The following is a 17,832-nucleotide window of genomic DNA, read 5'->3' as shown; positions in this document are numbered from 1 at the left end:
AAGACCCAATAGAACTCACGGAAGAGGAATCCCTACCGCAAGATGCAGGAACAGAATACGAGAGGAAGTAGGCTTGAACGGGGGGTGGGATAGGGGGTAGAGTGGACATAACAAAGTGATACATAACTGAAATGTTATTACATGCACTGCAAGTTTGGTTTGTATTGTTTGTATGAATAATTAATAAAAATGTTTTAAAAAAAAAGAAAAATTAGAATTACTCTTACGTCCTGTCCCCTTTCCTCCATAAGGTATGGGTGATTAAAACTGAGTGTAGCCCTAGGGTGGAGAGGAGACCCTGCTTAAGCAAAGAACCGCCAGTCCGAAAGCCGCGTCTGATCTAGAGTCGGCATCCAAACAGTAATGCTTGCAGAAAGCTGAAGGAGTGGCCCAGGATGGCTGCCCTACTTAAAACATGCCACAGGACCTGTCGTTGGAATGCAATGGTTATGGCTGCATGGGCGTGCATGTTAGCTGGAAGTGGCTTATGCTGCCCCACATATGCTTCCTTGATGGGCAAGACCATCCAGCATACTATAGAGGCCTTTAATGCCTGGTACCCAGGTTTTGACCCGCCGAAGGTGACTAAAACAGTGCATCCGACTTGCGGAAGCCGTTGGTCCTGTCCAGGTAAAATTTCAGAGCACTTCTGACATCTAGACAGTGCAGAACCCTCTAAGCCTCGTCCTTAGGCTCGGAAAAGAACATAGGCAACACCATTTCCTCATTTAGGTGGAAGGTACCTTAGGTAGGAACGCTGGGTGCGTCCGCAGGACTACCTTATCCTTGTGAAAAGTAGTATAGGGCTCTAAAGTCACTAGCACCTAGATTTCGCTGACTCTGCAAGCCGAAGTGAGGCCCACTAGCAAGGCTGTCTTAATGGTGACCAGTCTGATGTCCGCACGCGCCATTGGCTCAAATGGATTGTGCGCCAGGGCGCCAAACACTACATTGAGGTCCCACACAGGGTGTGGCCTCTTGATGGGTGGGTAGAGTCTGGCGAGGCCCGTCAAATGTCTCTTGACTATTGGGTTGGAGGAGGAAAAGACCTCTTCCTCCAAATTTCTGTAGGCTCCTATTGCCGGCAAATACGTGCAGCAGGTGTCCACCTGCATGCCAGAGTGTGCGAGGTGCGCTGAGAAGGAGAGCTCATCGTCCAGCATACATCTAAGGGGGTCAATCTCCTTAGAGTCTGTCCAGTGACAGAACCTAGTCCACTTACTCTTGTACTGTGTCCTGGTACCCTGGATGATTTCTAGGTTAGCCTGTGAGAGGCTGAGGTGCCCTAGCGTGACCTGCTCAGTAACCACACTGCAAGGGCTAATTTCTGTGGCGCGAGGTGGAGGACCCTGCCCCACTGTTATGCCAGAAGATGTGCTGGGGCTGTCAGAAGGTAAACGGGTGGTCTGTCCGAGAGGCTGAGCAACTCCGAGAACCATCAGAATGACGCTGAGGTGGCAAGACTCCTTGATCTTGCATATCACCATGTGGACCAGCGGTGTGGGCAGGAAGGCGTATGCTGTCATGCCATTCCACTGAATCTGAAAGGTGTCTCCCAGGGAGAGAGCAAGCAGAAGGGGTCCAGGTTCACACAGTGGGGTTATGCCCAAAGAGTCTTGTAGATAGTTCGCACAAAAAGGATGAAATTAAAGTCAGGAAAAGTTAGCTAGGTTGTCCCAGGCCAGCCGAGGTTAGAAAGTCGAGGCTTTACTGTCACCCCAAACGATCTGTCTCAAGGGAAGCCAGGCGGGACACAGTACCTTAAGTGTGAAGGAAGCTCCAGCGGGGGCAGTTGTTCCTGGCAGCAGGTGCAAGTCGGTGTTTCTTCCAGAGGAAGAAGAGGTCTCGCTGTGGAGGAAAGATGAAGGTCGTTGCACTGCCAGGGAAGAAACCGCTGCGGAGTTCTCCGGTTAAAAGGCACTACCCTTCTCTTCGCAGTAGTGGTAAACCATGGTATTCCGGTTGCCGGGGTGCTTGGCACGGGCAAGGCGGCCACGAGATGCTCCAGGAAGGTGAAAAGAAGGCAAAACTGGTTATCCCCACCAGTCAAAGGAAGAAGACTCTCCGGACTGGAGATCTCCTCTGTCGTCAGGAAAAGTGGTGAGATGGTTCAGCAGGGCTTCACCGGTGGTGTCGTCGTTGCAGGTCGGCTCAGCTTCTCCCTCCTCGGATTCTTAGGTCCTGTGGCGACTTCTGAAGTTCCAGTCCCCAAAGCCCTGCTTTTATGCAGCACACCCCCATTCACTCAGCCTAGCTGTCAATCAAACATGCTAAGTGGTGAGCCGGCCGGCTCACCACTTGGGCCAATCACACAAGAGTGCGACTTGAGTTACCAAGGCAACTCAGTCCAGGGTGCCTAAACCCCCTCCCCCACCCCCTGTGGTACCCAGACAGAGTGGCACCACTTTTGGAGGCTTCTGTGGAGGAGCCCGCCAAAAAGTGGAACAAAGGGCTCGACTTGGGTTGGAGTCACAGAAGAGAACACAAATGCCATTTTAGAATCGAGTTCTGGCAAAAAATACCAACCAGTGAATTAATATTAAATAAATAAACCGGTGGTATGTTCGAGGCTATAACAATTAAATAATTAAAGTTGGTAGCCTCGAACAATGGGAAAATCCCATAGAGCTATATTCGCGGTCGAATATAAAAAGTAGTATCCACTGCCACCAGCCAAAACTCGATCAGAGGGGACGGAGACGTGCCCCCTCGAACAACAGACCCCGGGGCAATCGAATTGCCCCGACCAGTACGTCCACAATATGATGGTTTGTACTGGTTTCTGTTCATAATTTGGGACTAGCAAAGCCAATGGTGACTTTACATGCCCTGGGAGACAGTAGTCAGTCCCAGGGTATGGAGTCTATGTTGGGGGGTCGCTAAGACACCCCTGGGTTACGGCACGGAGGGTGCTGTGTAACCCACATAACAAAAAAAAACACATGAGACCCTATGGAGTAAAAGACCCATAGCCCATAAAACACATGGAAAGTTAAAGGAACACCTCAAATCATGTCTAAGAGTGGGAGCAAAAGAATCTCACTCTTAGCAGGAGAGAAAAAAATAAACCCCAAAAATCCAGCAAAGCTGCTGGGGAACTCACTAGGTTTGGGAAATTAGCCTTACAGAGAATTCTCCCTAACACCGTTCAATTGCCACGCCTAATTGTCTGCTCCCAGTCTGCTGAGCATGTCCGCCTCAAAGTTGGACTCCCCCGGAAGGTGGACGACTGTGAGCTAGATGTTGTTCTCCAGGGCCCATTCCCACATGCTGACAACTAGTCTGCACAGAGGAGGGGATCTGGTACCTCCCTGCTTGTTGACATAGAACATGCTGGTTGAGTTGTCTGTTTGAATGAGGACAACCTTGCCCCCAATGACCGGAAGGAAAGCTTTAAGCGCGAGCCAGATGGCCTTCAGTTCCAGCCAATTGATATGGTACTCCTGCTGGGTCCAGACTCCATGGACGCTGTGGTTGTCCAGAGTGGCGGCCCAACCCGCGAGAGAGGAGTCCGCAGTGATGGTTATCTGCGAGGGTGGCAGCCGGAAGGGCTTGCCCATCCGCAGGTTGCAGTCCCTGGACCACCATGTGAGGTCCGGGTGTAGAGATGGAGGAATGTTGAACAACTCTGCCTAAGAGCCCCACTCCTGATTGGATGATGCTGCGAAGTACAGTTGTATCCTCCTCATCCGGAGTCTTGTGTGAGGGACGGCCAATAGGACCGCTGCCATGACACCCAGTAGGTGTTAGTACCACCAGGCCGATGTCACATCTCGGCTGAGAAAGTGAGCGGTGGCCCTCTTGATTGACGTGATCTTGTCTTCCGAGGGTAAAACTCTCTGAGCATGTGCCCCAGATGATTCCCAGGAAAGTCAGTCTCTGTGTAGGCTGCAGCTGAGACTTCTTGTGTTTCAGCAAAAAAGCCCTGGTCATGGAGTGTGCTCATAAGGGCGTGGGAAGTGTGGTGTGCCGCTTCCAGAGATGTCACCCCGACGAGCCAGTCGTCGAGGTACGGATAGATGTGGTGGCCCTGGGACCTGAGGAGGGCCTCCACTGCATTCATAATCCTGGTAAACACTCTAGGGGCCGAGTTGTGGCCGAAGGGAAGCACCTTGTATTGGAAATGGTAGCCCATGATTCTGAATCTTAGAAAAGAACGATGAGGCAGCCAAATCGGGATGTGTAGGTACGCGTCCTTCAGATCTAGGTAGCACATCCAGTTCCCCTTGCACACTGTCTCTGCTATGAGCGCTGGCGTAAGCATCCTGAATCTTTGTAGAGGTAGGGAGAGGTTGAGGATGGATAGGTCCAACGCAACTCTTCGGCCAGTCTGGTTCTTTTTCTGAATGGCGAAAATCCTGGAGTAGAAACCAAATCCTCTCTGGGAGGCTGGGATTTCCTCCACTGCCTGGCTCTCGATGAGTGACCGGATCTCTGCCAAAAGAGTTGTTGTCCTAATCTGTGCGAGTGGAGTGGAGAAAGGAGGGGAGGAAGGGATAGGTAGGCAGTACCACGTGGATAGTACCAAGAGGATCCAGTGGTCTGCATACTTCTAATGCAAGAAATGTGCGTGGAGAGCAAGCCTGCCCCCCACCGGACACACGTGGACCCGAAGGGGCGCGTCATGCCTTCTTTCTCTCTGAGACTGACGGAGGAGGGGGACTGGAAAAAGCCCTTGCCCCCCCCCCCTTTTGTTGTTTGCACCGATGTTTTGTTGGCGAACAGTCCGGCTTCCTGAACATCCGCTCTTGGAAGCCATGAAATCCTCCGTATGTACGCCCCTTGTCTGAGCGCTTCTGTGACTGGGTGGAGGCCTTGGGCATGGACTTTGTGAGGATAAAGACTTAGCTGTTTGCGATCTGTTTTTCTTTTTATCTAGCATCTTGTCTGTGGTGGAGTGAAAGAGGTCACTCCCCTCGAAACCCAGGTCCCATATGCGTTCCTAGACATCCGGGTTAAATTTAGTAGCACAGAGCCAGGCCATCCTTCTCATGTCCTTGGCTATGCATATGGCCTGGCCAGAGATGTTAATGTGGGCCATGGTGGGCTCCATGATGTCTTGCGCTACCATTTTAGCCTCTGCGGTCCACGTGACTGGTTCTGCACTGGATGTTGTTGAAGGAAGTCTGGAATTTCCTGCTAAAGCCTCTGCTTAACTGCTGCCAGCATGGCATCCACGTTGGCTTGACGAAGATGCAGAGAAGCGTTGGAATAAAACTTGTTCCCCGTACGCCTCCAAGATCTTCTCCTCCTTGCCTAGCAGTGCTGCTGACGAGGCGGCCGATGACAACTGAGGCTTGGAGTAGAGTAGCGATCACCAAAGAGTGTGGCTGAGGATGGGCCGACAGCAAGAGTGTATCCCCTTCCATTTGCCTGTACTTGGCGTCCAGTTGTCGATTTACTGGCTGGACCGAATGGGGCTTGAGCCACCCCTTTTTGGCCAAGGCGACAACGTACTTCTGCATCGGGATCGCCGTTTTACCCGAGGGGCCTAGCGTGAGGACCTCGGCGAGCACCCCTTCCTCTGGTTGCTCGACCTCGGGTTAAGGAAGGCCTAAGTACTCTGCCAGCCCTGCAAGACGTTGGTGGAAGGCCTTGGCTGACGATGGTGTGTTGGGGTTCTCTTCCTCGTCTGTGTCCACTGGTTGGTCTGGCGCTGGTGGAGGAGTGCTGGGAGCCGGGGTCTGAGATGTGGAGACCTGAGCCGGAGGCTGGTACGGAACCGCCTGCGCTAAGGGCGGCTGGGGGGCCGGAGCGGACAGCAGAGGCTGCATTGGGGTCTGCAGCGCTGGAGCATCGGTTGGGGGGCTGGAGGGAGCAAGTCCCTGATGGCATCCTTGAGCATGGCCCCCCCATCCGAGGAGATCTCACGAGCCCGAGGAACCTTTCAAAGAGCCTGTCCTCGCAGGCCGGAGGGGTGGTAGGTGATATTGACGGGATAGCGGGCAGCTGCTGGAGCTGTTGCATGCTCTGCCCATATAGACGCAGCGGGAACCTGCCCTGTGCAAATTATGAATAGGCTGTAGGTCACGTACCTGGTTGACACCAATCCCAACTTGTCACTCGATCCTCCACCTGCTCCCTTCCTTGGTGCGGTATCGGACCGGGTGTCCATATTGTCTGGCACGGCAGCCATCTTGTCGAGCTGCCTTCCACGTGCCGACGTCATGTTGCTTGGCTCATTGGGCCCAACCTCGTCCAGGACTCAGATCATGAGGCCTGCTCTGCACTTCGGTTGAGACCTGGTAGGTGTTTCGCCCTCTGCAGAGTTATCGGTAGTGTTGCATATAGGCGCCCACTCGGACATGTTGCCGGAACAAGGACGCAGCCCTTTGGGTGAACACCTGGTAAAAGAAGCTTCCGGTCCCTCAGTATTGTCAACGGGAGGATCTACTGAACCCTCGGCCTGTCAGCCAGTAGATGGATTAGCCTCGGTACTCCTTAGGAAGGAGTCTCCATTGTGGGGTGCACTGGAAAAGAGCGGCCCTACTTTGGGCCTTGATCGATGTTCAACAAAGTCCTTCAGATCCTCTGGAGGCGAACTCCGGAAGAGCTCCCTCCACCTAGCCAGTCTGTTCTTCAGAGCCCTCGAAGAAAGCACGTCGCAAGCAGTACAACCTTGCCAGCCGAGGTCGGGCCAAAGCAGCAGAGGTAAAGGGCGTGGGGCTCTGACGTAGGAAAGAGTCCTTGCAGGCTGGACACCTGCTCAACCCTGTTGAAATGGGCATGCGCCGTGGAGGAGCATGACGCCTGAGGAACGAGTACCTGAATGAAAAAAGACAAAAAGACAGAAGAAGAAGTATCCATGCCTGGAATTACAAACCCAGGAGCGCTGGTGAATTTGGCCGTCAATGCGGAAAAGGGGACTGAGGTGTGGCAGCGCAGGGCAGAGTCAGGGCAGCGCATTCTCCCAGGGGTGCGACAGCGCATTCTCCCAGGGCTGCACCCCCGCGCACCTCTAAATTTATAGGGGAAGAAGGGTTTTTTCTGGTAAAAAAGGTTCTGTCTCCCGTCCCTAGAAAGGGACACCCATACAGTTTGGAGGAAAGGGGACGGGACGTAAGAGCAAGAGCAAAGAGTGGATGGGGAGGAGGAGCGGCCAAGGGTGGCAGGGGGAATGGAGGGGGAGAAAACTCAGGATGTCCTGAGTTTTAGCAGTGAAGTGGGTGGCCAGTGCAGGGAAGAGGCGAGGTAGACACTGCATGCAGAAGGATTCGCTAGTTCCTTGCAGATTTTCACATAGATTTTTATTGGCAATTTCTGAATACAAAACATTTTTCCACCTCCCCCCTCCCTGGAACCCACTTTCCCCTCCCAAATCGTCCCATTTGCTTCCAATTTAGTGATTGTTCCCACAATGGTGAGTCCAGTACCTCCAATATATTGTCAGTTCCATTGTTAATGTCAAAGTATTCCTTCCACAAGCAAAGTCCCCTGTCCCACTTGAAAGCCCCACAAATCAGATCAGTCCCAAAAGTCTAATTTTCCTCAGGACCTTGGTCCCCTCAAGTCTTTCTGCAGAAACTTCAATACCAATCCAAAGTCCGCCACGAAACCCTGGTAGTCACATTGCAGGGAGTAAGACACCCATTCTAGTGCCAAAAATGTCATAACTTTGCCCCCATTCGTGGTCTGAAGGGGGGTCCCTCAACTTCCATTTCTGAGCAATCACCAGATCCCCTGTCATCATTAAAATCACATAGACCTTACGATGTGCTTTGGAGGGTAGCTCTTCCATCGCTCTGCCTAAACCCAGAATTGCCATGCCTATATTTCCCCTACACCTGATCCCTAGAGTTTTCTCTATCGCCTCCAGAATCTTGTCCCAAAACTATTGGGTCTGCGGGTATTCCCACCAGATATGACTCAACGTCCCCTCGTTCCTGAAGTCCCTCCAACATACCTTTGGTGTCGTTTGAAAAAGCTTATTGAGTTTCACCGGTGTAAGATTCCATGGGTACATAAACTTTAACCACATCTCCTGTATTTGGACTGAACTCGTAAGCTTTGGGATAGACTCCCATAGATGCCCCCATTCATTATCCTCTATCGATTGGCCTACTGATTCCACGTATTGCCTCATATAGCGTTGGTTCCCCGCTTGCCCCCGTTTTAATGTGTTTGTATATTATACCCACCATGTATGTGTCTTCAGAGTCTGATTTTAGTAGTTTTTCAAAGGGTGTCAATGCCCTTATTGCAGCCTCCTTAATTGATGGTTGCATCAACCAGTGTCACAATTGTGTGTACCTGAATCTCTCCCCTTCTCCCAGTGAGAAATCAGCTTTGCATTGGTTAAAGGATTTGATCTGCCCTCCCCCCAAACATGTCCCTTATCTTAAGACATCCGCCCTCCTCCCACTTAAGAAAATTGGACCCTCTCACCCCCGGAGAGAATTGCGGGTTGTGTAATATCAAGGTAAATGGTGATGGATAGATGGTAAATCCAGCTCTGCCCTCCCTGTCTCTTTTTAATTTTTAGTATGGCCCTAGCTTTTTCCTCCTGTGAAAAACTTCAGGGTGTTCTCCCAAGTAGACCCCAAGAGTCCCTTATTCAGTCGGGCAGGTAAGGGCTGGCACTCTCAGATCCCAACCCTGGGGTTGGATGAGCGAGGGAGGATCACCTGCGTAGAGGAACCCGGGGTTACTCTCGGGGAATACCCCAGGTGAGACGCGGTATCCGCTTCCTTGTGACACCTTTTCCCCATCCTACACGGTAGGTTATTTAGAAACACAACCCCCACGCCCCCTTCCCGACACGGACACAATTCACCGTGAGCGACAACAAGACCACCCATGCTTTCTCAACAGTAATTTTCCAGATTTTCCTAAACTTACTAGTGAAAACTACAAACCCCATAATTCCTCCCCTCTGTTATTTTCTAAAGTCACTGAGACGAGGAGGAGAGAGGGGGATTGGGTGTTATGCTCACCTGGTCTCTGCGGGACATTGGGGCACGGTCGTAGCCCTCCCTGGAAATGGTTCACCCATGTCAGACTCCTTCCCCTGCACATATGCTGTGGGCTGTAGCAATTGGTGACACTGCTCCAGCGTGGAGATGAGAGATCGTGAGAATGCTGCTATGCGATTGTTCTCCCTCTCGATCCCTTCTTCCCAAAATGTGGTGAGCATGTGCTGACCCATATAAGTTCACCTGTCGATTAATGACGATGAGCTTGCCGTCTGTACTTCTCACTGCAGGGGCGCTCTTGATCGACCAAGTTCCTTCACTGGCCCATTGTAGGTGGTAGCCCAGTCCAGCTGTGGCTACGCCACTCCTGATGGTAAGTGTCTTAAGGCTTTAAAATATTGTGATGTTGATTCCTGATTATTGTCCGTGTCTTTTAATGTTGTCTTTCTTCTGTTTTCTCCTAGAAAGCGAAGTTGCGCACCTGCGGTAGTTGCGGTGCATTAAGCAAGGCCAAAATGGAAGAGAATGGAGCCCACAATGCTCCGACAGCAGGTGAGTGTTGGTTTAAGGTTAAGCACGAAGATTTGTCAAAAGCGTGACCTTAAATGCAATGTCTTTGTGAGTTCTAACTTTGTCTTTATCTTCTCTCTCGCAGGGTTACTCGCCGTGCCGCGATGTCAGAGTTTGAGTGCTGCCTTCCGGAGGTCTGGAGATGACTGATGAATGCCAGAGTCCCTGATGATGCGTGCCGACGAAAGCAGGTTCCAAGGTAAGTGTTGAGGCTGGTTGCTGGAACACAAAGGTAAGATGCGCTTGGGCGGCGGCAAGCATTACGCTGCCATCAGTGCAGAATAACGGGAAGCATTTACAAGAAGGCTGGTGGGCTTATATATAGCCTAGCCCTGCCCACGCCCATTAGCCTTGGCTCACTGGCCCCACCCTGCTACTCCTAAGGATGCTACACGTGCCATCCAGCCTTCCTCAGCAGCCACGCCCGAACACATGCACATGGAGATTCCTGCATTTAAAATAAAGCACTTTGCACCAAACCAAGTATGTCAGTTTATATTTGATCATGAGCCTGGCACCAAAGGCGCCAGGACCGAGTCCAGCTGGGTCCTTTATACTGTATTGTTCCAAAGGGACAATCTAAAGTTATGTTACCCCTTGCCCTTGTCCCCTGATGGAGCGGCCATGTCATTGGGAGGATGAAACAGGGATCAAGAGACACAGAAAACAGACTCTCCCCTTTCTACAGCAGACTGTCCCATTAATGAAGCCAGGCTAAGTCACGGCTCCCACTTTAATCACTCACTGCCGACTCCACTTGTTTTTCCCAGGCATCATAAAAGGGAGAGCGGGAAAGCACACTTGGAGCGAGTTGGGGATGCTGGAAGGTGCTGGAGAGAGCCCTAGTGAGCTACAGAAGCCCTGGAGGAGGTGAAAACCGCCCAAACACTGGCTCTGCTATTTGAGAGGAGACTGAAGTGTGGAGGAGTGATCTGGACTTCCAGAAAGCAATACCAGGGGCAGCTGGGGTTTCCTGGCAGTACCTAGAGCAGGACTCCTCCCTTGGGGCCTGACAGGTGAACCCAGGTCCATGAGGGGCAGGAGGTAAGACCCTGACCTCATGGAAACATCCCCCTTGTGGCTCCAAGAGCTCCCAAAACAGGGAATGACGTTTTGGGGAGCTGTGAAGTGGGAGCGAAATTCTCACAAGTGCATTTTGGGACTGGGAGTTCAAAAACATACTTTTTAAGATTGTGAACTTTGTGAGAAGGGTCCGAGCTCGGCAGAGGGAGATCCCTGTGAACTTTGTGAGAAGGGTCCGAGCCCGGCAGAGGGAGACCCCTGTAAACCTTTGTGAGAGAAACTCTCACCAGAGATAGAGTGATCCGGCACCACGTGGGAGCTCATTTGAATGTCTCTGGCTGGTGCCCCTCTCCCGAACCGGGAGAAAAGAGTACCAAGAGGCCTTAGGTGAGGTCGGGGTGAGGTGTGAGAGTGGTCATACGAGGGTCAAACCACTGGTACAGTCGAAAGGCTTTGACACATTGGGGAGGCAAACGTGACCCGACTGAGGGATGCCTGTGAATTGGGGTGAACCCTAACTCACCCCAGAACATTGCGGTGAATATACTGTGCAAAGTCTGACTGGGGGCTTTAGGGTAAGCCTGAAAGGGGGCTTGAAGAGAAAGACAGACTTAAGTAAAGGGAAGAACCTAAAGGTCTAGAATGACTTTTTTATGAACTTTGAACTGTCTTAATAATTGGCAAATGTGAACCCAGCTGAGAGATACCTGCGAACCAGGGTGAACAGTAAGACACTGGTGAACATTGAAACGACAAGTGCGAACCGGACTGAGTGATGTCCACAGTGAGTGGTTGGTCTGAGCCCGAACGGGGGAGGGTACCTTCCGAGAAGGATTTGAACCGCCAAGGGGGATCCAAGGGTGAAGATTAATCACCCAAAGTGAAGATCAGCAGAAGGAAATTTTGTTTAGTTGTTAATGGCATATTAGGCCCTCTGAAGCAAGAGACTTTGCATGAAAGAGATTTGGGCACAGAAGGCCCTGATATTGAGAGAAAGAACTGTAACCTTGTGCCGGAGAAGCCCAGGAGTGGGTTGTGTTCAAGAGTCCCACCTTGTACTGTGCTAAAAACCTGGGGAAAAAGAGACCCCGGCCATACCATCCTGACTTATCATTCTGTGAACATTTCTTTCTTTTCGTGTGAACTTATCCCACACTCTTTTGTAGCATAGCGGTAAGGATTGGCAATAGAGTTTTTAGTATACAATCGTTTTAATTTACTAGACTCCACTAGGACTGTATTATTATTATTTGATCGTTGTAGCTTGCTCCCATCTTAGATTTCTGAGAGACGTGGCCAGTAAGGTATCTGCTTTGTTAGCGTTTACATGGTATTTTCATTGCAGATTTTAAAGAGTTCAGCCATGTTGTTAGAAGCTCCAGAGATGCGGGCCTGGATGTGTGCCCTTTTCTTGGAGCGAATGAAGAGACGATATTGCCTTTGAAGAAAGCGATAGGCCAGTTTATCGAGGATGAGCTCGACGTCTGCCACTTCCATTCTGCAGCTCTGTACTTGTGTTTCAGGACTGCCAGATCAGAATAATGATAAAAGTGTTAAGCTTTATGGCAGGTTTCAGACGGATCCTCATGACAGGGGGAAGGATATTGAGAGTGTTAGTGATAGCAAGATGGAGATTGTTAAGAGCAGAGTCAATAGTTGAGTCGGTAGTGAGAGGGGGTTTGAAGGTGGAAGCGAATGTAGCAGCTGACATTCATTTAATTGGACGGATGTCCGCAAGCGAGGGTGGAAAGTTGGGGGAGGTTCGGTCAGAAAGTTTAGATGTCCCAGGTGGGAGGACAAGAGGGAGTGGTAAGACCAGGAGAGTGGGGTGGAGAGAGGGGTAGAGAGCAACAGATTAGTATAGATGAAAGCATCAAGAGCGTGTCCAGCCAAGTTGGTTGGACCAGAGGGGAGAATGCAGAGGGAGAGAGTGGTGCAGAGGTCACAGAAGAGAGTGGAGGCTGTGATTGAAGAATCCAGGTGGATGTTGAAGTCACCCAGAAGGAAGAGTTTAGAGGAGGATGACAGGAGAGAGGAGGAGAAATCAGCCCATTCTGAAAGGAAAGAGGCGATAGTGCCCACGGGCCTATATATAGTTGCAATGGTCAATGAGGAAGGAGGAGAGATACCAAGCTTGCAGGTCAGGCTTTCAAAGGAGGAGTTGGGCTAAGTGGGTATGAGGGAGGAAGGGAGCCACTCGGGAAAGATCAAGGCTTCTCCACTGCCAGCACGGTTGGGCAGAGGCTTTGAGATGATCTTGTAGCCCTCAGGGAGAAGGGAGTCAAAAGCAGTTACTGGGCTGGAATTGAACCACGTCTCGGCGAGAGCAAGGACGTCGAGATCAAAGTATTCAAGGAGGAGGCAGATGTCAGAAGAATGTTTGATAGCTGAACGAGTATTAAGTGTGGCTACGGGAGGCGAGACATCACCCTTGAAGTTTTTCGGAGGTGGGGTTCAAGGGGGGTGGTTCACCAGTCGGATGTGGTGAAGGAGGTGCTGTGAGAGAGGAAGGAGCAGGAGCGAGAAGGACACTGATGAGAGATGGCAGGCGCAGGTCAACGAGGGGGAGATTGGGTTGAGGACCGTAGGCCATGATACTGCCCTTGTGATAGACATTAATGTTGCACCTCGAGGATGAGAAGCCATCCAAGTGAACTTCCCATCTAGTGCCAGCATTAATGGGTTAGGAAGGGGGGAGAGAGTGGAGATCAGATGCAGAGTTCAAAGGTCTGGAGGGGGGACAGAAAAGAGAATATCAGTGACAATCTGTCTGGAAGTGGCGCTGGCATAGGTGTCTGCGCTAGGTAAGCCAGGATTAAAAGAAAGGATATCTTTTTTGAACTTTTTCCTTCCAGACCTAATGCGAGAGTGAGGGTAGGTGATAGAATAGCAGTTAGAGTAGATAGGAGAGATGGAGAGAGCCATAGAGGAATGTGAAGAGGGTAGAAAACGGATAGGAGTAAATACTGCACAGCACAACACAACTCACTAGGTGGCCTAGCAGCCGGAAGTAATGGGTAACTTAAAAGCACACCTACATTTAACTTTGCCAAAAAGCACCAGTGCAGCATCAAAAAGGGGAGACACAAAGGGGTGGCAGAAACAGGTTATGAATAAGATATACACGAAGTAACCATGTCAAGTGGGAGGAGGAAACAGTTAGCAGGGAGGCAACAGTCAGTAAGCTACCAAGTTGAAGAGATTTAGCCCAAGGCAGGAGATCCGGTGTGCTTACCGGTACAGAGTGGCGGCACATTGTTTATGTTCTTGAATGTAGGGATGCAGTTGATTGTTCTGTGAGCAGCGAGGGCTGGGAGAGTTGTAGGCGCGGCAGCATGGAGGGGCCTCCTACAGCACCAGACAGAATGACTTTGTGGTGGGGGCCAGCTCTCGCTTTACGGTCCTGGTAGGCAACATAAAAACAGCTGCTCAACCAATCCTGAGCGTGCTATGTAGGAACCATAGCAACATACCGATGCAAATAAGGGCAGCCATGTTAGAAAGGAAAAAACATTGTAGCACGCCGAATATGATGAATTTCTTTTTTCCTTTTTAAAGATGGGAATGCACCCAACATGCAGTGCTTGGCCCGATTACCCTGGCGGTCCTCTGCCAGTAGCTGGAAATAGTTTAATGGCAACAGAAAGTGCACGTGAAGGCCCAAAGGGTTTAGCTGCAGTGCGCTCAGCAGCAGCTGATGGGATCAGCACAACGTAGTAGGCGGCAGGGGCAGAGAGGCCACCCCCCCCAAAGGAGGCACAGTAATGCAGTACAAAATGGATGGTGCACAGATGAAAGCACACATAGATTTGAAGTAGCCAAAAAAGCACAATGTAGTACAAACAGGTGGGTGCACAGATGAAAGCACTCCTAGACTAGAATTGTCCAGAGAGCACAACAATGCAATACAAACAGGAGGGTGCAGAGATGAAAGCACACCCAGATTTCAATTAGCTAAAGATCACAACAATACAGTACAAGGGGGCGTGGCTAGGAGGGCCATGTAAAGGGACGTGCTCCGAAGGAGCTACTTCGATCCTGTATTGATCCTGGGGAAAAAGCGCGCGCATGGATGCCTGCCAGCACTGTGAATTAACATCCGTGACCATGAAGGTGGGGGCCGTACTTGCTGAACTTTTGGTGCATATGGGATGCACGGACACAAAGTTATACCCATTTGTATAACTGCGGTCCCCGACTCGAAAAATGGAAGAAAAATGGCCGTGGGAACAAAGTAATCATCGAGGGTCATGGGCGCGCTGCAGCGATAACTGACGGAAGGATCAGACGGTACCTGTAATGGATTTCAGGATCCTGTGTTAAGCAATAGACCTGAAGGGGCCATGGTGTGGAGAAGCGGAGGAAATAAGGCAGACTGCCCGGGCCGTGCTCATGCTTTGCGAGCCGAGGGACAAGATCGAGACAAGAGACGCCCGAAGAGGCGTGCGCCCGGAGCCCGAATGCGCACAGACGGTAACTGCCGAGACCCGCTGAGCGAACTGGCTGCTGATGCTGGGCCCACAGTGAAGTCAGACCGAACTTGGAAGGTGCCCCTGGAGTAAGGCAGAGACCGGAGTCACGACACCGAGAGTGCGCAAGTACGTGGGTGGACACAGCCCACTCTAAGGGTGAGGCGAGCGACCAAGACACACATGGGCATAGCCGCTACGGCCCTATACTGCCAAGAGAGGCCTGGTGCCACGCAGACCTTTGTGCGCGGGGAGGTGCAGCTGGCTTATGCCCAGACAACACGGTAGGATGTCTAATAAAGTTGTCAGACCCAGGACCAAACAGCCCACGTTGGAGGCCTACACCAAGACGCCCCCAGGTGCGGAGGGAGGCAAAAGCAAGGAGACCCCCACGACAGAGGCGGAGGCACCGGGCACGATCCAGGAGGTGCTAGCAGCAATTGCAGACTTGAAAGTGGCCTGGGAGACTAAACTGGGCCTGGCAATGAACGAACTGAGGGTGGGCCTGAACCTCGAGATTGGTGCGGTCCAAGAGGAAGTGAACCTGCTGAGACAGGACGTGCGGACCCGAATACTGTGCCGTGCGCCGCACATGGATCGGAGCTACATGCCCTTGTGCAGCGGGTGGGCAACCTGAAGGACAGAGCGGAGGAGGCGGAAGGGTGGGCCAGACGAAATAACATACAAATTGTTGACTTGCCGGAAGGGATGGAGGGGCCCAACCCAACAGAATATGTGGAAACCATGCTCCTGCAGGAGGTAACAGGCGGGGCGGTTGAAAGGGCGCACAGGGCCTTGACAAGGAGACCGCCCCCAGGAACCCCCCCGCGACCGCGGATCGCAAAAATTCTGAACTATCGAGACCGGGAGAAGATACTCAAATTTTTTCGGAAGGGAGGAACGATGAAGGGGGTCGGCAAAAATCACGGCATATCCAGACGATACTGCACGTACAGCGTAGCAGGATGAACTTTGGGTCAGTGAAAAGAAGATTAAAAGACGCAGGCCATCGTTATATGTTGCTTTACCCAGCCAAGTTGAAAGTGTTCTACAAGAACAAATCCCTGTTCTTTGAGACGCCGAAGGATGCAATGGAATGGCTGGATATGCAGGGCCGCCCTCAGGAACCGGATATCCAGATGGGGGCTGCAGGAGATAAGTAGCACACAGCCATGTCCTCCTTGGGGACATGGCTAGGACATTGGGACTTGAATATAGAGTTAAATTAAGCTTGTGGGGAGTGCGCTGCAAGATCTGTCCAGGATGGTGATGCTGGAAATTACCATGTATCTTTGGGTTCTGCATAATCAGATTGTTTTCAGCTTTTAATCTTTTATATGTACAGTTGTACTGATTATTTATGCATCAAAAACAAAATTGAAATCTCGAGGCAAGCAGCTGGTGCTGAGTGGGAAATGTGTGCATGCAACCCAGCACTGTTTGTTTTTATAAATGTAATGGTGCTGCACAATATGCTCCATCCCGTCCACTTCTCTGGGTTGAGAATCATTAGTAGGGAATGCAATGGAACTGGACACAGTCAGGATATGCATAGTCAAAGGAAAAACAACATTAACATTACTCATGATACACTCATAATTGACACTCAAAAGCGATAAAGAAAGAGGAAGGATTATAGAAAGCAAAACATTAGAAGCAAGTGCAGGGTTTACTGTTACCTTCTTTTTACTTTTTCCACTTTCCCGCTGCACCGCCTTCATTAGATAAACCAGTCGATCTACGAATGTCTGCTGTGCTGCCAGAAGAGAACGCATGACTCTAACAGACTTATCACCCTAAGAAAAGGCAGAGAATGAAGATAACTTCATATTACAACCATAATGTTCTTCTGTTTTTTTAAGGTCACCTGTGATTGTATTATTAATATACAGTTCTCCATAAAGGGTGTTACGTAATTATTATTATTAATAATAATAATAATAATAATAATAATAATAATAATAATAATAATAATGATAATAATGATAATGTGAGTTTGCATAGCGCCCTACTGCCATTTCTGATGGCCTTGCTGCATATGACTGTAAAAAACAAGATAGAAGATAGTGGCAAAGCGGGAGAGGCAGATTTGAAATTTGTGGTGGTGATCCATGCAGGTAGTTAGTACCTATTTCATGTGTGCTGGGGGGCTACTATGTTATTGGCAGAGTCGTTGAGAATGTGTTATTTTGAGGGGACTGAAGAGGTAAAGAGTGCTTAGGGCACTATTCTCTGTTAATGTGAGGGGAGCAGTGTGGTAGATCTGATGAGACAAGTTTTAGTCACAGCTTAGTAGTGATCAGTGATATTAGTTAAGCCGGTGAAGTCTGTCATTGGGGGTGCATTCATGTGTGGTGAAAGATGGAAGGCTAAGGATTTAGAGGGAGGTCGATTCGTTGAGAGGAGGTAGACAGACATGGTGAGGGTACTTAGGAAATTGGGTAAGAACCTGCAGTACGAGATTGTTTGCGCCTGCAAGTTAAGGGATTAAAGTGGCATCCATCAAGCCGCATTTTGTCAGAGATGCTCCTTTTGGTTATGAAGTTAGACCCTTGTGAGTTACATTATGATATGTTGGTTGGTGAGGTGCATGAGCGTTTCTTATGATTTCTGCAGTTAATAAAGAATCTTCTGTGGTGGAAGAGTGGCTGGGGCGGGTAGGTCTACAGTCCAGGGTTTCTACAGTGATCTGGCTGGGGGGTTTAGTTGAATAGCCTGCTTTCTGCTGCTTTCTAAATGTTAGGTGGTCTTCATCCATATGAAGGCATTTGGGTAAGGCGCTCTAACTTTTGATTGCTATGATGCAGAAAATGGCACCTCCTCGTCATTTCCATCTAATGCTTGGTACTGTTACCAGG

The 17,832-nt window shown here is 50.4% G+C and overlaps 1 protein-coding gene across 2 annotated transcripts in view; it reads right to left on the bottom strand.

Annotated features, from left to right (window-relative positions):
- The window catches only part of PIK3C3 (phosphatidylinositol 3-kinase catalytic subunit type 3), a 1,987,152-nt gene that overhangs the window by 806,847 nt on the left and 1,162,473 nt on the right, over positions 1-17,832 (bottom strand). For both annotated transcript variants that reach the window (XM_069626883.1, XM_069626882.1), the window contains exon 15: positions 16,654-16,770. In XM_069626883.1, the coding sequence (XP_069482984.1) occupies positions 16,654-16,770 (117 nt within the window). The remainder of the gene's footprint in view (positions 1-16,653; positions 16,771-17,832) is intronic.

This window comes from Ambystoma mexicanum, chromosome 6p (genome assembly GCF_040938575.1).
Source record: "Ambystoma mexicanum isolate Mex_15411 chromosome 6p, UKY_AmexF1_1, whole genome shotgun sequence".
In the NCBI taxonomy this organism is placed as follows: domain Eukaryota; kingdom Metazoa; phylum Chordata; class Amphibia; order Caudata; family Ambystomatidae; genus Ambystoma; species Ambystoma mexicanum.
The sequence above is the reverse complement of the archived record's forward strand: the minus strand, read 5'-3'. Positions and strand labels throughout refer to the sequence as shown.